This window comes from Leptodactylus fuscus, chromosome 3 (genome assembly GCF_031893055.1).
Source record: "Leptodactylus fuscus isolate aLepFus1 chromosome 3, aLepFus1.hap2, whole genome shotgun sequence".
NCBI classification, from domain to species: domain Eukaryota; kingdom Metazoa; phylum Chordata; class Amphibia; order Anura; family Leptodactylidae; genus Leptodactylus; species Leptodactylus fuscus.
The window spans coordinates 75,056,815-75,079,324 of NC_134267.1; the positions used below are offsets into that span (position 1 = coordinate 75,056,815).

General features: G+C 41.0%; 1 protein-coding gene across 2 annotated transcripts in view; it reads left to right on the plus strand.

Moving 5' to 3' along the window:
* The first annotated feature begins 2,078 nt into the window (after positions 1-2,078).
* The window catches only part of FMN2 (formin 2), a 241,998-nt gene continuing 221,566 nt past the window's right edge, over positions 2,079-22,510 (plus strand). For both annotated transcript variants that reach the window (XM_075267760.1, XM_075267761.1), the window contains exon 1: positions 2,079-3,575. In XM_075267760.1, coding sequence (XP_075123861.1) covers positions 2,282-3,575 — 1,294 coding nt within the window. In that variant the 5' untranslated portion in view covers positions 2,079-2,281. The remainder of the gene's footprint in view (positions 3,576-22,510) is intronic.

Here is a 22,510-nt window from a genome sequence, read left to right on the forward strand (position 1 = left end):
ACTTGAAAAAGTGCAAAGATGAGCAACCAAAATGATTAGGGGAATGGCTGGACTTGGAGTACAACGATAAATTAGCAAACTTGGGGTTATTCAGTTTAGAGAAAAGACGTCTACGGGGGGATCTAATAGCAATGTACAAATAAATAAAGGGACAATACAAAGAACTTTCTAAGGATCTTTTTACTCCTAGGCCAGTGACAGTGACAAGAGGACATCCTCTACGTCTGGATGAGAGGAAGTTTCACCAGCAACATAGAAGGGGATTCTTCACAGTAAGAACAGCAAGGCTATGGAATTCACTGCCCCAGGAAGTGGTGATGGCAGATTCATTAAACAAGTTCAAAGAGGGCCTGGATGCCTTTCTTAAAAATAAAAATATTACAGGTTATGGACTCTAGATTTTAAGGACACGTTGAGCCAGGGTTTTTATACTCACTGCCAGATTGGAAAGGATTTTTTTCCCCTTAAAATGGGGCAATTGGCATTGAGACTTTGAAGAAATGTTTCACCACTGCCCCAGTCCTGGTCCACCCTGAAACACTAGGCCTTTTGTGGTGGAGGTTGACGCCTCCGAGACGGGGGTTGGAGCCGTCCTATCTCAGGGGGTAGATCCATTTACTAATCTTCAACCTATTGCATTTTTCTCCCGAAAATTCTCCACTGCAGAAGCCAATTATGATATAGGTAACAGCAGGGAGCTGCTGGCTATAAAATGGGCCTTCGAAGAGTGGAGGCATTTTCTGGAGGGTGCCAAACATAGAATTACAGTATTAACTGACCATAAAAAACCTGTTGTACTTAGATAACGCCCAAGAGGTGGGCGCTGTTCTTTACCAGGTTTAATTTTATAGTTACCTATCGTCCTGAGTCAAAAAATATTGAGGGCGATGCCTTGTCCAGGAGTTTTGGAATTTGTAGAATCCCAAATGAAGAACCTGAAAATGTCCTCTCTCCTGGAGTAGTTGTTGCAACTCTGAATCCAGATCTGGTGTCTTCTCTTGCGAACGCACAGGGGTCTGCCTTTGATGCCTTGCCACCCGGTGTTTTGTTTGCTGTCTGAAATGCTCAAATGGAACTTGAACTTGAAAATGGAGTCAACCTGAGGTTAATGATCTGAAAATAAACAGAGCTGAATACACAGTAAATTCCATTCACTGACAGCTATCATAGTTATAGCCAAATCAGTTATTCACTATATGGGTGTTAATTGTGTAGCTACCTTTGTGTCATATAAATTGTTACAATTGGAACTGATGCATTATATGACATATTGCTGTAATTGGAATCTATTTTTGTAACCTCTACCTAGAATGTCCATTAGAACAATAGAAAATAATATATACCATCATCTGAGATACATTGAGATTTTATATGAATTCCAGTTACAAATGGGTTCTATTGACTGACATCAGAGTTGTATATGAATTATTAGTTCATTTATTATAGAATTATGATGTAGTAGTTGAATTTATTTTTCTATTGATATCTGTATTTTAGTGTATTATTTGTGTAAGTATATATATATATATATATATATATATATATTCACATTCTGTAAAATTCTTTTTAAATGATTTTCATATTTGTGTATAGATTTTATTGAAGTTTTAATATAGTAAATAAAATAGGATGTCTAAAGAGCCAGCTTCTGCTCTTTCTAATGCAAAATTAAAAACAGGACGTCCTTTCCATTAACTTTCCTCATTTTACTTAGAAAAAAAGCAAAGAAAATCAATAGCTTTCTCCTCACCAAAGTTGATACATGTATTATAATATAGTATTTGCATAATTATTAATATTCACATTCTGTAACATTTTTACATTGTTTTTATATTTGTTTATAGATTTTATTGTAATTTTAATATAGTGAATAAAATAGAAGATCTAGAGAGCCAGCTTCTCCTTCTATTGTTAATAGCTTATTGACATATGGCATAACACTGGGAATCTTGTGTTTGTTTAAATTTTGTTAATAAAATGGACCTATCTTATATTGCACTTGTGAAATTCATCCACTAGTAAACATGATTCTTTCTCACTCCAGAGAATAGTGTGATCAGAAGCAGCTTTGGGTGGGAGTTGCCAGCAATGTGCAGCTGTGCACTGAGCATGTCTCTGCAGAGCAACCCATTCTGCACAAAGGCAGCAGACGTATGACACCACAGCAGACAAAGCATCCTCTGCTCTCCAGCAGCATCGAGAACCTTCATTTCCTTCCACCATCGCCCTAACTGATCTGGGATAATGTCATATTTATTAAAAAAGATCAGTGCCTAAGAAAATGGGGAATCAGGATGGTAAGCTTAAGAGAACGACTGCTGATGTGTGGGACAGATCAGACTTTAGGCCTGAAGATGGAGAGAATGTCCGGAAGGGAGGCAGAAAAAGCCATGGAAAATCCAGTGATGCACATGGGAAGAAAAAAAGCAAATCTGAATCCAGATCTTCAGTGTTTTCCAATTTAAGGATCAGAAAGACTCTGTCCAGGGCTAAAGATGGCACGTGTGGTTCCAATGACGATGTTTTGGGAGGACAACAGCACTTGCAAGCAGGTGAGCTAGACAGCACTCATTCAGTAGCTACCAAAACACCAGAAATCAGCATATCAGCAGATGAAGGAGGCCTCTCTGATACTGATGCTGATCACTTGCATGTCAACAAATCCCTAGAGGCTGCCTGCCATGATATTCAGGAAGGACAAAAGACCAGTTCAGGGTCTGACACAGATATATACAGTTTCCATTCAGCCACAGAACAAGATGATTTGCTCTTTGATATCCAGATGGCAATCAAAATGCAATTCTCACAAAAGGGATCTGAAGAAGGAGAAGCCAATTATTTGTCAAAAGTTCTTCAAGTACCCATGACAAGTTCTCAAACAATATTTTGGGATGCAGGAGATCAGATGCCATCTAATAAAGAAATCATTCTGTCTCAAGATCAGACATATCAGAAGGAAGATAATGCAAGTATAAATGCAACACAAGTACAAAGAAATGGAAATATATCTAAAGAAAACCAACAGCCATCTGTAGCGGAGACTGTCACTGTGGCAAATGGCTCTAATGGCTTTTTATCCCAAGTACATGAAAATGGAGAGTCGGTTTCTTTGCCTGTCAAATGCAGGGAGGATGTAGATACAAGTATAGATGTGTTAGCAACTGAGAGGAATACTAGTAATATTTACAACACTTATCTAAAAGAAAACAAATGTTATGACACGCATGCAGAAGAGCTTGCAAGAACTCTACCAGGTATTCAAGAAAGCTCCTCTCCCGTCATGAACTCTACTAATGGTGGTCAGTCAGGTACATCTGGAAGGGAACACTTTTCTTCAACAGGTTCTTCAACAAAACTGCTCTCCGCAAAAGAGGATGCAGGGTTTAGAAAATACATAGGTAGAGGTTTAAAAGGGAAGACAAGTCGATCTGCAGACTGGACAAATGAACTGATTAAGGCCCAGAAAAAAAGCTTGCTAAAAGGAAGCATTCCAGACATAGAAGATGAAAGTGGTGCCCGAAGAAAGTCTTCAAGTCTGCCAGCATCTTCTTTCAGTTTATCCAATGCCATTAAAGGTGAGAGTTTTGCATTTAAGTAGATAAATGTTATGTGTATATATAGTGAAAATTTTCGAGTGGTCTTCTAAGGGGGGTGGTCTTCTCAAAGAAGGTGTCAAAGAGGAGGTCTTTTGGAGTGGTTACACTGTAAGTGTGTGTGTGTGTATATACAGATATACTGAACATGCTTTGTATTTTAAAGCTAAGTTAATATAGAATACAAATATATTTAGTTTATGTATACATACATAGTTAGTATGGTTGAAAAAAGACATGTCTATCAAGTTCAGCCAATTATCTATCTATCTATCTATGTATCTATTCATATCATTTTTCATGGATAAACAGATATACTGAACAGGCTTTGTATTTTAAAGCTACCTAAATATAAATTATACAAAAATATTTATTTTATATATACATACATAGTAAGGTTGAAAAATGACATTGTCCGTCAAGTTCAACCAAATATATATATATATATATATATATATATATATATACATATATATGTAATCAACAAATACAACATTTATATTTAGTTATTTATAAATATAGCAATATAAATATACTCCGGTAGATGTAGATTTCAGTAAACTACAGTAGTTTGGACTATCAATTTCTTACTAGGCGCTTTTATGTGTTTTCTCTGCAGTAAACTGAATCCCAATGCCTAGAAATTGAACTATGGGAAGCTTGATGTTTTTTCCACATTCAGGGTGAGTTCACACGGAGTAAAGTGCCGCGTGATGTGGCACGTATACGCCGCGTGAGATTTTGCAGGCCGTATACGCTCTCATTGATTTCAATGGGAGTCAGGATCGTAAACGTGGCGCTATTTTACGGCCGTGATTTTGCGGCCGCAAAATAGCGCCGCGTATACGATCCCAGCTCCCATTGAAATCAATAGGAGCGTATACAGCCCGCAAAATCTCACGCGGCGTATACGTGCCACATCACGCGGCACTTTACTCCGTGTGAACTCACCCTCAAGTTACACCTTAAAGGGAGTCTTTCAGCAGTGAAGCAGTAACTTGTAGAGGTGATTCTACAGTTTCCAAATATGTCTCTGGTATCCAGCTTTAGAGCTTAATTTTCATGTAAATTGCCATTTTAATCCTATACATATGAAGGAAAAAGTGCCTTGTCCATGAAACTAGTGCTGAGAACAAAGCCTCATCAAGGCACTCCCCCAGCACTTTTCCCTCTATTTGCATATGAATAACATGTCAGTTTACATAGGTAGCTTGAAAGCTGAGAATAACAAAGGTGTATGTGGAAACTGTAGACTATAAAGAACTAAGTAATATACTTCTAATTTCTAAAGTTCTTCATTCAGAGCCTCTGTTACATGGTGCCAGAAGTGTGTATATCTTTTCACCCTTTCCCTACATCCGCCATACAAGCCCTAATGACACCCAACGCTAATATCCTTGATTGGTGCCCACATTAACCCTTCTGGCGCCTCGGTCAAAGCTGACTGACATGCCATTTTACTGGCGGCATCGCCATTATGCTGGGGATTGCCAGCACCCGGAACAAGCTTCGGGGCTGGCGCCCAGTTATCATGACAGCTGGGTGCCTTGTGATGGCTCCCAGGCCTGTCTGTACTTTATTTCTATTGCAGACTACTCTATGTAGCCTGCAACAGAAATGCCGGTATTTTGAAATACATTAACATTGTAATGTATTGCATTAGTGATCAGACCCCGTGGGGTTCAAGATCCCTAGTACACATATAAAAGTACTTAAATACTGTGAAACACATACAGATTAGGTATCCCTGTGTCCTAAAACGTCCGGTCTACAAATCTCTAAAAATATTTTTCCCATACAGTAAACGCTGTAGCGGGAAAAAGAATCAAAAGTGCCAAATCACCTTTTTTTCACAGTTTTAGAAGTTTTAGAAAAATAAGGTACATATAGTTTTGTGCTATAGAGTAGCCCTTCTGTACTGACATACCCATTAAGCAGAAACTGTGATTTTGTCTTTTTAACTCCTAAAGTACTGCAATGGGGCTTGTTGTGCAATTAGAAAAATGCTTTTGTTAAACAATTTCAAACAGTAAAAACTTAAATTTAGAAAATAGAAACTGAAAAATTCCCAATTTTTAAAATATATTTAAACATCTTAGGCTTTCATCAAGATTTGTATTTTGGTTAGTCTTCAGTAGTTGATACCTCTTTTGATGGCTAACTAATAATGATGACAGATACAAGCTTTCGGGATATCTCAGATCCCTTCCTCAGGTATAGTTTAAAAACAATTTCTGAAGGATGTATATTTATGCAAAAAGAGACACATAGGAATATAATGTTAGGTGGGAGGGTGGATGGTAATTGGTACATAAAAGTAAACAATTCATCAGTTACAGGAACTCAGCGCACTATTGGCTTTCCTGTTCTGTGCCCCTGGAGAAGAGCTATCGATGCCGATACCGTAGCTCTTCACTGTCAGAAGTCACTGTCCTGACAGTCAGTAGGGAACGCCCTTCCTCACAGTAGCTCCTATTGCACTGTACTGTGAGAGCGGTGAGGAACGTCTCCCTCCCCTCCTGATAGTACTCGTCCATAGACAAGTACTGGGGGGCTTTCCCACTGCTCAGCGTCATGGCTGTATGGTAAGGAACGGTCCCTCTCACAGTACAGCACAATAGACGCTGCTGTGAGGATGGGCATTCCTGACTGACTGTCAGAAACGCCCTTCTGACAGTGATAGCTCTTCACCGGGGGAACAAAACGGGAAAGCCAAATCTATGATATAGATGGTGTGGCTGAGACGTGGTTAGATTTTTCACATGTCTGGGCTGTAAACATTCCGGGTTTTACACTCATTCACAAAGGGAAGGGAGGTTGAGTATTATGTATGTCAGAAGTGTTAGTCGAAGGCGGCAATGCATCATGCTTTTTCTTGGAGTGTATTTCACAGAAATTTCAGCTTTCATTATTTAAAAAAATAAAATGTCATGCCCTTTCCAATCCCCTGATTGAACTTGATGGACTGTACTAATTATGCAACTATGTAACATATAAAGGAAGGGAAACAACTGACGTTTCTGTAGGTATAATCGACATGCTGTGACTTCTAAGACCAAAATGGTTTTGAAAATCGCAGCATCTTTGCTGCTTGTATTTTTCCGCAATGTGTGGATGGGAGTCGTTAGTATTTCAGGGACTGTAAAAACTGTGGCATTTGCTCCACATGAGGCCCTGGCCTGAAGAGGCAAATTTGGGTGGAAATGTGGGTGAAGTTTGTGAGGATGTGGAATCACTATGGGTGGACAGTAAGGATGCAACCGCTGTATAAGGAAATTGAGTTGGTGACGCAGACAAGTACCGAGGTCTTGATGGGTGATTAACTGGAGTCACAGTTTTGCTTCATCTGCAAAGTGGAGGAAATTAATCAACTTGTTACAGGGCAATTTTATGGTTTAGCTTCTAGATCTAGAACATCCAACTAGAGAGAATGCTCTGCTGGATCTGATCATTTCTAATAACATGGGACATGTTGGAATTGTCACTGTTGGTGAAAATTCTTGGTAACAGTGACCTTAATCTTATCAGATTCCACTAAAATTGTAAAAATGAAATAAAGGTTGGGAGGGCAAAATCCCTCAATTTTAGAAAGGACAATTCTCCCAGGTTAAGTGTGATACATTTAAATATACAAGAAAGTATATAGCAAAATATATACCCATAGGGAATAAGTATAAATGTCTTAAATTATCCCCTCCATGGCTTACAGCTATGGTTAAAAAGGCAATAAACAATAAAAAAACAGGCATTTAAAAATATGTATATCCGAAGGGTCAGCTGTTAAGAATTACAAAGCACTTAATAAAATCTGTAAAAACTGCAGCGCTTTACAGTCCTTGCAAACTGTATGGGATTCTAGTAAAAAACATTGCAGAAAAATATGCGCAGCGGATACGCTGTGATTTCCAAAATCATTACGGTTTTGCAAATCATAGCAAGTCAATTATACCTATGGAAACACCGGTAGTTTCGCTATAGGTATAATGGAAGCAGAGAGGTTGCAGGGAGGTTTTTCTGCTGCATCCCGCTCATTGGGGCTTTAGCCTAAAAGTGAAATAAAATCAGATAAAATACTTAACGAAAGGCAGGTGGTTAAGGAGAGCAAAACTAATCCCCAAAAGTTCTTTAAATATATAAATGCAAAAAAGCTAAGGTCAGAACAGGTAGGTCTGGTAGTAATGGTAATGGAGAGTTACTCACTGCGGATCAAGAAAAAAGCAGAGCTACTAAATGGGTTCTTTAGCTCTGTGTATACAGAAGAACAGGCAGCAGTTGATGTGGATATTGCCAATGCTGGTAATACATCAACCGATATACTAAACCAGATAAACATAGAAATGGTCCCCGCCAGTGTAAACAAACTAAATGGGATCAAGACTCCAGGTTTGCATCGATTACACCCCTGAGTACTTAAAGAACTCAGTCTGTCAATGTACCCCTATTCTTAATTTTTAGGGATTTTCTAGTGACTGGTACAAATGCCATGGGACTGGTACAAGGTGAATGTGATGCCTATTTTCAAAAAGGGCTGAAGGTTTTCCTCAGGTGGTTACACACAAGTGAGTTCAACATCCATTGTGGGGAAACTGTTTAAGGGGCTCTTAAGTGACTATATACAGGATTATGTCACTGTACGTAACATTATAACTGACAATATGATTTTACTAAAGACAGAAATTGTGAGACTAACTTATATGATTTTATGAAGAGGTGAGTAGAAGTCTGGACAGAGGGGTGGCTGTGAATATAGTCTTGCTGGACTTTGCAAAGGCATTTACGGGTGGGTTCACACCTGCGTCCATATCCGCTTTATGCAATCCTGCTGGGTTTCCGTCTTCTGCCCCGAGAAAATGGACAGGGGATGGAAACCCGGCAGTCAGTTTTCAAACCCATTAACTTAAATGGGTTTGCAAAGTCACCACCCGTGAGCATTTTGGTCCTCTCCATGGCAAAACCGTTTTTTAATTTAACCGGACACAATATCCTGCATGTCCGACTTTGTGTCCAGTTAAAAAAAAAGGTTTTGCCCTGGACAGGCACAAAACACTCATGGGCAGTGAATGGGTTTGAAAACTGACTGCCAGGTTTCTGTCCCCTGTTCAGTTTCTCTATATTATTATTATCTATATAATATTATTAAGCAAAAATTGTAAGGTCTAGAAAAGGGATCAACTGTTTCAGGATCTAATGTGTAAGCCTCATAGTTACATAGTTACATAATAGATGAGGTTGGATAAAGACATGAGTCCATCAAGTCCAACCTATAACCCTACAATCCCCTACAGTGTTGATCCAGGGGAAGGCAAAAAACCCCATGAGGCTCATGCCAATTGCCCTATTTCAGGGGAAAAAATTCCTCTCCGACTCCAAATCTGGCAGTCAGTATAAAACCCTGGATCAACGTGTCCTTAAAATCTAGAGACCATAACCCATTATATTTTTCTCTCCAAGAAAGGCATCCAGGCCCACTTTGAACTTGTTCAGTGAATCCGCCATCACCACTTCCCGGGGCAGAGAGTTCCAGAGCCTCGTTGTTCTTACTGTGAAGAATCCCCTTCTATGTTTCTGGTGAAACCTTCTCTCCTCCAGACGTAGAGGATGTCCTCTTGTCACTGTCACTGGCCTAGGAGTAAAAATATCCTTAGAAAGTTCCTTGTATTGTCCCTTCATGTATTTGTACATTGTTATTAGATCTCCCCGTAGACGTCTTTTCTCTAAACTGAATAACCCCAAGTTTGTTAATCTATCGTCGTACTCCAGTCCACCCATTCCCCTAATCATTTTGGTTGCCCGTCTTTGCACTTTTTCAAGTTCACTTATGTCTTTCTTGTATATCGGGGCACAAAATTGCGCACAATATTCTAAGTGTGGCCGTACCAGTGATTTGTATAGAGGCATAACTATGTCCTTGTCATGAGAATCTAGACCTCTTTTGATGCATCCCATAACTTTATTTGCCTTGGCAGCAGCTGCCTGGCACTGGTCATTAAAGGTAAGCTTGCTGTCCACCAAAATCCCTAAGTCTTTTTCATTGACAGTCTTACCCAGTAATTTACTATTAAGTACATAGTCATACATTTTATTACGTCGCCCAAAGTGCATTACTTTACATTTGTCAACATTAAACTTCATTTGCCAAGTCATGGGGAAGTTACCTCGGTAGAAGCAGTGGTGCAGACCCAAACAGTCAAGACAGAGACACAAAATATGCAGTAAACTGGTTTATTTTTGTTAATAAAGTTTGGACAGATTTTTAATATTCATTGTGGTAGTCTTGCCTTTTTTTTTTTTGGCAAAAGAACAAGTTAATAAATATTTTGGCTTAATAAGACTCCACACACCTAAATGGTGGCCTCTCCCTAAGGAGTGACGATATCCCCTTAACCCTGTCTAGAAGCCTCTCACCTCTGCCAAGTCAGTCTTCTCTGCACCGGGCTGAAGAGAGCCAATCAGATTGAAACAGCTGTCCTCGGCTCTTAACCTTTTTAATACACATAGACATAGAGGGAATTTTTGGGAAATTATATTCATCATTTAAATAGTTTTGCAGAATCATATCACTGGGGAACAGCAATTTTCGTAATGCATGGGAAGAGCCCCAATGTACGTTTCACCTAAACTGGCTTCTTCACGGGGTGTGACTCAAAGTATACTGTTGGGTATATATAGGCTCCACTAATTCCCTGCTACACTTTAATACAGCTCATCCGCGCCATCTTGTACAAAACATACCGGTTGGACGGCTCTTACGTGCCCGCATGTTCCACGGACGAATCTTTTATACAATCCTCTTGTGATCTGAGTAGGTGGTTTTGTGATCGTGGATACAGTGAGCATTCCATTATGAAAGGTTTTAAGCGAGCTGTTTCCTCTAACAGAAAAGATATTTTGAAAATACAGACAAGAAAACCAGAATACAATAATAATGTTCACTTTATTACCAACTACACTTCCAGGTGTCATGAGATGGGTCGCATCCTCTATAAGTATTGGAGTCTATTAACAACAGATCCAATTTTAAAAAACTATGTGAACAAACGTCTGAACATTACATATCGGAAATCAAGAAATTTGAAGGACACCTTAGTACGCAGCCATTACATTTCCAATTTACAACCACGTATTTTTGATGTTCCAGTCCTTACTTTTGGATGTAAACCAATCATCTGGAGTCATTTACATTGCTCTTTGTCCTTGTGGACTGATCTTTGTTGGTCTAACTAGTAGTGAATTTCAGAGACGAATTAGGGAGCATGTTTTGGCAATTGATAATGCAAAGGATGTGAGTGATACTCAAACCTTAAAAACACTCCCAAAACATTTTAAGCTTTGCCACAATTCTGATTCGTCTTTAATACGATTCCGTGCCATTGATCAAGTCAAAATTGGCGCCAACTTCTTGTAGCCGCAAAATCACAGCCGCAAAATAATGCAGCGTATACGATCCAGGCTCCCATTGAAATCAATGGGAGCTTTACGGTGCGCAAAGTCTCACACGCCATATACGTGCCACATCACGCGGCACGTTACTCCGTGTGAACACACCCTAATGTATGTTTTTCATGAGTCTATATTTATTATGATTCATAAGGTCAATTGTATTTTAATCTTTATTGTCTTTGTTCACTTGATATCATGTATATCCTTACAATTGTGGTAGGTGTTACACACTTAACACATATTCACACTCTCTCCTTCCATTTTACAAAACTGACATTTATCACTTCATATTGTTTTTTTTAGTTTTTCTTCATATGCGCACTTTTCAATAATTTTTTGCATATGCTACAATTTTTTTGAATTTTTTTCCTTTTCCTTGCCTATATATACCCACCAGTATACAGTGTTGTCCAAAAGTATTGGCTCCCCTGCAATTCTGTCAGATAATACTCATTAGACAAAATAACTGTGAACAACCGCTTCCGGTAACCATCAATGAGTTTCTTACAATGCTCTGCTGGAATTTTAGACCATTCTTCTTTGGCAAACTGCTCCAGGTCCCCGAGATTTGAAGGGTGCCTTCTCCAAAATGCCATTTTGAGATCTCTCCACAGGTGTTCTATGGGATTCAGGTCTGGACTCATTGCTGGCCACTTTAGAAGTCTCCAGTGCTTTCTCTCAAACCATTTTCTAGTGCTTTCTGAAGTGTGTTTTGGGTCATTGTCCTGCTGGAAGACCCATGACCTCTGAGGGAGACCCAGATTTCTCACACTAGGCTTTACATTATGCTGCAAAATGTGTTGGTAGTCTTCAGACTTCATAATGCCATGCACACAGTCAAGCAGTCCAGTGCCAAAGGCAGCAAAGCAACCCCAAAACATCAGGGAACCTCTGCCATGTTTGACTTTAGGGACTGTGCTCTTTTCTTTGAAGGCCTTTTTTTTCTTTTTTTTTTTCCCCTGTAAACTCTATGCTGATGCCTTTTCCCAAAAAGTTCTACTTTTGTCTCATCTGACCAGAGAACATTCTTCCAAAAAGTTTTTGGCTTTCTCAGGTAAGTTTTGGCAAACTCCAGCCTAGATTTTTTATGTCTCTGGGTAAGAAGTCTTTCTGGGTATCCTACCATACAGTCCCTTTTCATTCAGATACCGACGGATAGCACGGGTTGACCCTGATGTACCCTCGGAATGGCAGCTTGAACTTGTTTGGATGTTAGTCGAGGTTCTTTATCCACCATCCGCACAATCTTGCGTTGAAATCTCTTGTCAATTTTTCTTTTCCGTCCACATCTAGGGAGGTTAGTCACAGTGCCATGGGCTTTAAACTTCTTGATGACACTGCGCACAGTAGACACAGGAACATTCAGGTCTTTGGAGATGGACTTGTAGCTTTGAGATTACTAATGCTTCCTCACAATTTTGCTTCTCAAGTCCTCAGACAGTTCTTTGGTCTTCTTTCTTTTCTCCATGCTCAATGTGGTACACACAAGGACACAGGACAGAGGTTGAGTCAACTTTAATCCATTTCAACTGGCTGCAAGTGTGATTTAGTTATTGCCACCACCTGTTAGGTGCCTCAGGTAAGTAACAGATGCTGTTAATTACACAAATTAGAGAAGCATCACATGATTTTTCAAACAGTGCCAATACTTTTGTCCACCTCCTTTTTATGTTTGGTGTGGAATTATATCCAATTTGGCTTTTTGACAATTCATTTTGTGGTTTTCCATTGAAGACAAATTAAATGAAGATAATAATACAAACGAATTTGTGGTTGCAATCATTTTCTGGAAGAAAATGAGTATTATCTGACAGAATTGCAGGGGTGACAATACTTTTGGCCAACACTGTACTTTGAGTAACACTCCCTGAAGAAGCCAGTTTAGGTGAAACGTACGTTGGGGCTCTTCCCATGCATTACATGGTAAAGTTATGGCATTTCAAATTCTTAAATTCTTGTTATTGTGTCATTATAGGGTGTCAATTTGCATCTTCATTACCTTGCAAGATTACTGACTATGGTTTAGCCATGTTCATAGCAACATTATGGTAGTGGCCTATGTTTATACATTTTGTGTGTTACAAAATATTATTAAGCAAAAATTGTAAGGTCTAGAAAAAGGATCAACTGTTTCAGGATCTAATGTGTAAGCCTCATGGGGAAGTTACCTCAGTAGAAGCAGTGGTGCAGACCCAAACAGTCAAGACAGAGACACAAAATATGCTTTAAACTGGTTTATTTAGAAAAAAAACAAGAAAATAAACTTTGACTTCAGGAACAAAATGAGCAAAACAAAATACAACTTTAACTTGAGGTAAACACAAAATAAAAACCTGCTTGTCTGAGTAACTAACTAAACAGAACTGATAATCTAACTATATGTGTAGCCACACATATAATTCCAGCCACACAAACCTCTATTGGGCTGCATGACTGAGGCACTGTCTTCCAAATTACATGGAAGACAGATTTGTATATTCTTCCAATGCTCCTTTGCAAAGTGGAACACAAAATGGCTTAATAAGACTCCACACACCTAAATGGTGGCCTCTCCCTCAGGAGTGACGATATTCCCTTAACTTCAGAATAGTAATTGTATTTTAGGCCAAGGCCCCACATAATGAGCCGCAGTCAAAATTGAACAAAAAGACTGTGGCGGAAACGCATCGCAATTTTTTCTGCAGTGTTTTTCACAGAAAGTCTGTGGAGTTTTCATATTTGTCACACTATGATAAAGCACCAGACAGTGGCGTAACTACCATAGAGGCAGCGGAGGCAGCTGCCACAGGGCCCGGGACATTAGGGGGCCCGGTGACAGCCGCTACTGCTGCATTTTTTTTTTAATAGGCCGTTACGGGTCCTATTCACTTGCTGATCCTGGCTGGGCCAGGATCAGCAAACGACACCGTGGGCCCCACAAATACTATCATTATACTCGGGGGTCTGCAAAGACCCCCGAGTATAATGATTGGAGGCCCGGGAGAGGTAAGGGAACGTAAAAATCACTGTTACTTACCTCTTCACGATCCTGCCAGGTCTCCGTCCCACTTGCCTGACGTCTCTGACGTCACATGAACCCGGCCTGCTTCCCGGGTCATGTGACGTCCGACGTCATAGAAGAGGGCCGACAGCTGACAAGACAGCGTAGGAGCCGGGGGACAGGTAAGTAACAGTAATTTTTTAATGTTTTTAATCCCCTGGGTCTCCGATTATTATACTCTGGGGTCTGGAAAGACCCCAGAGTATAATAATTGTTTATGGGTGTCCACTATGGGCTATAATACTGTGTGCAGGGGCCACTATGGGGGATAATACTGTGTGTAGGGGCCACTGTGGGGCATACTAGTATGTGCAGGGGACACTATGGGCTATAATACTGTGTACAGGGGACACTATGGGCTATAATACTGTGTGCAGGGGCCACTATGGGCTATAATACTGTGTGCAGGACCACTATGGGACATAATACTATGTGCAGGGGCCACTAAGGGACATAATACTGTGTGCAGGGCTTACTAAGGGACATAATAGAGTGCGGAGGAGGGGGTCGGTCGAGGTCTTCGGGGTCGGTGTCGGTTGTGGGGGGGGGGGAAAGGCCCATGTCAAAAGTTCGCCACGGGGCCCCGCCATTCCTAGCTACGCCACTGGCACCAGAACTTTTTCCAAATCATTATCTGCTCTCAGTATACTCAAATGATTCATAAGGATATTCAGAATTTCATTGGAATAGCCATCATACATTCCAATACACCTAATAATTAATAAAGACTTCTTTCAAACTTGATTGGTTAAGAGGTTTTCTTTTGTATGATTGTGAACTTTTTTGGGGGTATCCCCTAACTCTAAATTTCTGAAATAGGTTACTACATTCCTTTTGTAATAAGCGCATTAGAACAGTTTCTTTTGACGCTAAGGTACCAGCCTAAAGGGATCCCTCGTGTCATTGGCTCTGGATGATAATGGCTATCCCAATATAGGAAACTATTAGTGGCAGTTGGTTTGCTATACATGTCAGTATCAATGAGTCAAGAAAAATAGTAAGGTCTAGAAAAGGGATCAACTGTTTCAGGATCTAATGTGTAATGCTCTTTAGCACATACTGTTTTTTTTGTGCCCCTAGCATTCCATCAGCCATAATGATTGCATTTTTGAGAAAAGATTATGTAGCTGTTTGAAGTCTTTTTTTTTGCAGAACAAGTTAGAGATTTTTTTTTTGTGTTCCGGGGTATACTGTATAATTTAAAATGACCTTTCATAATGCTGCCTAATCTGCAGGTCTAATCTGCTCCTAATCTGCAGAGCAGGATATTTGGTATGACTCACCAATTATCCATCAAAAATTCTGTGTTGAGAAGTTCTACCAGTAACTATACAGAGATGTAAATCACTGACAGAACTACCTTTTTGACTCATTAGCATAGACAGATCAGAGATTTCTATGGATAAATGACTGTGGAAGATTTTGCTCAGAAAAATCATGTCATATTATGACATGGGAAATAGTTGAGCTACGCTTGTGTTGGATTGATACTCAATCAGCATCACAGGTTGGTTGCTGGCTTCCATATTGTATATATATATATATATATATATATATATATATATATATATATATATATTAGCGCTCAAGAACCTACACACACTTGAGTCAGAGTGGACACAGCTTCCTCTTTATTTTCCACAAACAACATTATATATAGGACTGCATGTAGGAGTTGACATATATGTGGCCACTTGCTGTTAGCTAAGGCATCCAAAAGTTCCTCTTCTCTCATCCTGCTTTTGCACATGACTTCGGGCGTAGTTCGGGATGCAAGCGCCATCTTGCTGAGCTGATGCCTAGATACACATCACAAAGGTCACAAGACGATTACAACATCAAACATTTGTCATAGGGAAAACAGACACTTAGTTAATAACAGCACTAGACAATACAAAATAGAACTGTATACATCAAAAATAGACATTTTATCCATAACAATCCCCCATTAACCTCTTCCGGACCGCCCATAGACTATAAGCGTCCGGGAAGTGGTTGCCTAGTTCTGACAGGACGTACCGGTACGTCCAATCAGAACACAGCAGCTGCACAGAGATTGTGCAGCTGCTGAAGCTGGGAGCTGTAACTTCAGCCGGAGCTCCCAGAGAGATGGCAGGGAAGGTTTATTCCCTTCCCTGCCTTCTCGATCACTGTGTATATCAATGAGCGCTGCATACATGGCTATGGGCGCCGCCATGATGCGGCCGCCCTCTGACCCGGCGGTCACGTGTCACGTGCCGGGCTCAGTGTCTTATAAGAGCTTCTGGGTCCTACAGGACCCAGATTAGCTCTGTAAGTGTATAGAACAGTGTGCAGGAGGCTGGATTCCTCCTGCAACTGAGGCTAGATGTAGCAGCCTCAGTTATAGGGGAAATCAGCCTCCCTAACAAAAAAAAGTGATCAGATGTCCTCAAAGGTCTCTTATGACCTTATGGGGACACAATCTGAAAAAAAAAAAAAAATGTAATAAAAAAGTTAGAAAAATGAAAATAAAATAATTAAAAGAAATAAAATAATACGCTAATAAAACGACGTTATTAAAGGTTATAGCCCCACCCACGACAACACCATACAAAATAAAAATTACCGTAATGGAGAGGAAAATTATTTTATAAAATTTTTCAGTAGCACTTTGTGTTATTAAATAAAATAAAAAAATAAAGTGAAAACCAGACACAATTTCCCTCCTATTATGTTTATATTTCCCCAGATATAAATTTAATTAAAACACATTTGAAAATAAAAACAACATAAAAATAAAGCCCTATGTGTCCCCGAAAAAAAGACGCAAAAATTAGTTGAATGAGACATACAAGAAAAATGTTACAGCCCTCAAAACTGCACATACAAAAAAACCCGAAAATGTGTCTGGTCCTGGACCACAAATTGGCCCGGTACTGAAGTGGTTAAAATGACTATTTTTCTCATTATCCCTAAATGATCTAATGTACCTAATGTACCTTGGAACTCTTTTGTGCTGCACGTTAGACGAGTTATGGCTTGCCCATAGCTCCCCTTGTTGCAGACTTTGTACATAAGTAAGTCAGATGTTATCCCTCTCATTCATGATAAATGGTTTTCTCTAAGGGACTATGGACCATCAGTTTCATATGATGGGATTTGCATCACATAGAGTGGAATTGTCTCTTCAACAGCTTTGTTCATCAGTCTCTTGACACATGGGTTAGCACAGCATACTATCACAGTAAAAATTACAAGGATGACTAGTATCACCATGCCTACTTGGGCTAACATTTTTTGCCAGCCAGACATCCATCCAAACCAGGTATTCCACGGGTCCTTTACTCCCGAATTCCTTTTCAACTCATCAGCCAGACTGTCTAACTTTCTTATTGCCAGGGTAACCTTCCCATTTGGACCAGTATTGTCAGGTATGTATGTACAACAGACTGCCTCAATCATTTTGCACATGCCTAATATCATATCCAGGGCCATTCTATTCTGAAATGCCATTCTAGAGGTGGGGCCTAGCTGTTCCGCTAATCCTTGCAGGGCATCTCTCATGTAATTCACAAATCTCTGTTGGTTATAATAGATGTATTTTATCCAATCAGAGTTCTTGTTTGCTGTCATTATGGGGATTATGGACTTGAATCCTACTTTCACTTGGTCCCTAGCTTTAAACTCATCAGGAACCCCCCTTGGAACCCCTATGGCATCAATGTAAACATGAGGTTCAAAGCTATGTTTGGGATCAGGTCCCTTTTTCCCCTGTACACCCCTTCGTAATTACTCGGTTCACCCTGTTCCAAGGGATCTCCTAGTATGTGGATTGGCATCAAAGCCTTTGCTAGGGCGCATTCTCCTGTCCAATTCCCCATCAGTTTGGTTCTAACTTTCATATCCCCACAAATCCAGAAGATATCACATAGGGATTGGACTTGTTTCTTTATCTGAGCCCCTGTCAGAGAGCTGTATTCACTACAATATCCCACAGTGAAATTGCCCAAGAACTTCCCATTACTTTACCTGCTTGTATAACAGGTATAGTTGCCAGAATAGATTGTAATGCCTGACCCTGCTTTTGGTGTTGCGGCCAGGTTTTTTTTATTCTTCCAGTCCTAACAACTATTGTGATCTGTAGTTGTGTTGGTGTAAATGCTAAGGAAACACTCTTGGGCATTGAAATTTTTAGGGGCACTGTTCCTAAATGGGGTCTATCACCTGAGCAAACATAAATGTTGGTACAGTTATGTTGGTCTTCTGTGAACTTCATTCCATTCATAGGTTATAGTCAGAAAACCCTTTCTCAGAGGCTAAAAGTGTCTTCAAAAGAGGGGTCTGCTATGGCCATCATGTCCTTATGGATATGCATATGAGGAGTCAGTGGGTTAAGTGGACTTGCTTTTCGTTGAGCTGTCCATCTATCAAGGTCAGATCTCATATCCTTCAAGTAAAACCTTCCTTGGGGTCGCCCATACCCTAATCCGGAATTGGTGGACAGCCAATATGAACCTTCATCATTCTCTAAAGTGTTTTCTATGGTCAGGGTCAAGGGATTGCAGCCTCCTACCTGTTGACATAAGGGTTTGTAGTCACCCTTAGTGAGGGTCATCCAAGACAGGAGGGACCTACCCTTCCCATCCTTTTTTAACAGGGCACTAGAGGGTTTATATCCCCAACTTTTGCCAGTGTTACATCCCACTGCACCCCAATTCTTACATTTTCTTCCCCCACTCACTGTCTTCCACACAAACATATTGTTGTCCCTCTCTAATAGTTTTCAGCCAATGCTTACCCTGGGCATGGGGTAAGCCATACATCCATTTTCGATCATTGCAATTTATGATTTTACAGTAGTCAAATTTGAATGTGGCTGCATGTGTATAATTGGAGTTATACCAGAAAGTTGTGACACCCTCTTCCTCAGTGATTGCTACCTGTTCATTCAGTTGGCCACTGGCTATGGCTAAAAAGGTGAATGCTCCAAGGAACAACCACATCTTATAATATTGTCAGGGCCTGGGTCTTCTTGCAGTGGCTGACATGGATCCAGTTAGGTTCTCCTGACAGCTTGACTGACGTGGCAGTGACCAGCAGCACCTGGTATGGCCCATCGTACCGTGGCTCAAGAGGCGTCTTCCAGACAAACTTCTTTATCAGGACCCAATCCCCTGGCTGTAAGGAGTGGGTTCCCTTAAGGGAGTCTGGATCTGGAATAGAAGAAAACACTCGTGCATGGATTTTAGTTAACTCTCGAGTCAAGGCCGTCACATAGGAAGTCAGAACATCAGTATGCATTTGTAATTGCTGGGGAAAGTAACTTCCTAGTCTAGCGGCTGACCCAAACAGAAAGAGATAAGCAGTGTTCCCCCCTTGGGGAAGTGGAAGAAGAGTAGAGGGGTTAAGGGTGTTGCAAAGCATCAGGATGACATTGTCAGGTATCAGCAATTGACACTGAAGACGTACAGTAGATGTCTGGAGAGGTGTTTTGGCTGAGTTTGGTTGACTATTGAGGCAATGTCATGTGGAGCCATCAGAATCAGTGGATGACCAAGGACAATGTCCACAGTCTTCTTGAGTAGTGCTTGTGCAGCAAATACAGCTCAAAGACAAGAAGGTCCTCCTCTTGAAACAGAGTCTAGTCTGCAAGAATAGTAACCGACCCATGTAATGTTGAATCCAGAGAGGAATGAAAGAGGGCCGCTGTCCCATAGTGAGGAAGTCAGGTTGCGACGACCCTATGAATGGCAACAACCCTATATATGGGTGCGTCTTATTATTAAGGTGAGTTTGACTTCTATTGATTTGGGCAGTCCGACGGCCTAATCTGTACACTCCCTTAATACAACCGTATTGTCACCTCCAGGCTTGCCTATCCTCAGACCAATAGGCAGTCGGAAATACTATGACAATACCTTCCTGTACAGCCGCCACTCCCTCAAACAGACAGACACAAATAAGATAAAATAAGATAATCCTTTAATAGTCCCACATTGGGGAAATTTCAGCATGTTACAGCAGCATAGTAATACAGATACAGGATAATACACAGTAATATTACAGACGTAGACACACATAAGCTGAGAGGAGAAGATATACTAGGAGTCCATAGTAGCTAAGGAAAAACGGAAGAGAAAGAGGAAGACCTCATGGTTCTCATCATAATCACTAGTTTCCTGTGCTGAGTGATCTTTGCTTGGTCTGATGTAGATTATACAGCCTGGTTGCGGTTGGAAGGAAGGACCTGCGATAGCGCTCCTTCTCACACTTGGGGTGAAGCAGACGGTCACTTACAGTGCTGCCAAGTCCCATCAGGGTCCCATACATGGGGTGGGATTTGTTCTCCCGCATGGAGGTCACCACGGACAGTATCCTTCTGTCACCCACCACCTGTACTGGGTCCAGGGGGCTCCCCAGGACAGAGCTGGCCCTCCTGATCAGCCTGTCAAGTCTATTTCTGTCCCTGGTTGATATACTGCTCCCCCAGCAGGCCACACCGAAAAAGATGGCTGAGGCAACGGTCCTTTTCTGATGCTCCACTGATGTCCCTGCTGCACTGCGACATTACAGGTCCCTTTCCTAAAACCAGTGAGTTCCATTGATTGGCCTCACCAGTCATAAGTGGTAAGAACTTCCGCCAGAGGTAAACGTCAGAGCAGAAGAACACCAGAGCACTTGGGACAGGTGAGTATGGAAATAAAGGGAATAACATAAAACAGAGCTCTTTTAAAGCCTGGCCATCGAGTTCATTAGGAATTTAGACATACCATACACTTCGTTATGTATTCAAGGATCCAAAGGAGATCCTGTATATCATCCTCTTTGAAGGACCCCTAACTCCAGCCCCCTTTCTGGAACTTCCCACCTGTGACTGGCTAATTACATGCAAAAATACAGAGACATTTGCCATATTTTGGGAGTATGGTCTGGTTGGTTACCATGGATAGATATGATATGCTTGGCCCATGATGCCAAATGTTTCTACAAGTTCAGGTATACCAAACACAAAGATTAAATCATACTCCCTTTGGCTGTACAAGACTCTCAGCTCCAACCACCTAGATGGGTGCATTAGCTGGACTGTCACCCTGGCTTATTTAATGACTTGTATACTAAACTGTGGATGTGGATTGAAATGACCATACACAACGTATTTTTCGGACTATAAGACACACTTTTTTTCCCCCAAATTTGGGGGGAAAAGAAGGGTGCGTCTTATAGTCCGAATGTCGCCCGGCATCCGCTGTAATAGAGAGGCGGATGCCGGCGAGGGATAGACGCCGGCACAGGTGCTGGGGCCTGAGACATCGCTGCGCACCTCTGCCCTGCATGAAGCTAGCAGCAGCAGGAGGGATGCTGCTATTCCCGGCGGGGGGACGGTGGAGCGGAATGTCAGCATCGTTCCTGCCGCTGCTGGCTTCATGCAGGGCAGAGGAGCGCAGCGATGTCTCAGGCCCCGGCACCTGTGCCGGCGTCTATCCCTCGCCGGCATCCGCCTCTCTAGTACAGCGCATGCCGGGTCTGTATTGGCGGCCCCTTCTCCCCCGGGGCTGGTCCCATACCTGTAAAGTTGCAGGCCGGCTCCTGCGTGGCGATATCGCAGGAGCCGACCTGTTCGGGTGACAGCCGGGAGCCTAATGAAGGCTCCCAGGCCTGTCACTGCTATATTAGTATTGCGGCTGGGTCTATGACCAGCCGTAATACTAATATACAGAATGTCCCATAGACGGCAATACAGTTGTATTGCCGTCTATGGGACTTGCAATCAAATGACTGCAGGTTCAAGCCCCCGGGGGGGAATAAAATAGTAAAAAAAAAAAAGCTTCTAAATCACCTCCTTTCCCTAAAATATATATAACAGTAGAAAATCATATGTCAAACACATACACATTAGGTATCCCTGTGTCCGAAAATGCCCGGTCTACTAAAAAAAAACACTATGCGTCCCCGTACAGCTGCAGGGTCACCTGTCAATGTGGCCTTGCAGCTGTTGCAAAACTACAGCTCCCATATATTAAATATTTTACCATTTTTTGCTTCAAAATTTTTTTCCCCTATTTTCCTCCTCTAAAACATAGGGGCGTCTTATAGTCCAGTGCATCTTATAGTCCGAAAAATACGGTACTCAAATTTAGATTTATTTGTGTTTATTAAAGAGATAGGGTAATAGGACTCAATTGTTCTCAGATCTTTATCTGGTCTAGTAACCTGTATAGTGAACACTTCTTTAATTGATTGGAGAAGTATTTCTTACTGGGATGAGTTTATTAACTGTTTATTTTTACTGTAACTAGACATGGCTATTACACAGCATACATAGCGGTCTGCTTCCAGTTATGTGCACTGTGCTGGTTCCAGCTGTTTTGGTTCTCAATATTAGTATTCAGTTAATTTGTCTAGGAAAAGCCCTCCCCCCAAATAATAATCAAGCAAGTAATCACAAACTGAAGTAGTAAAACTGGCAAAGCAGAGG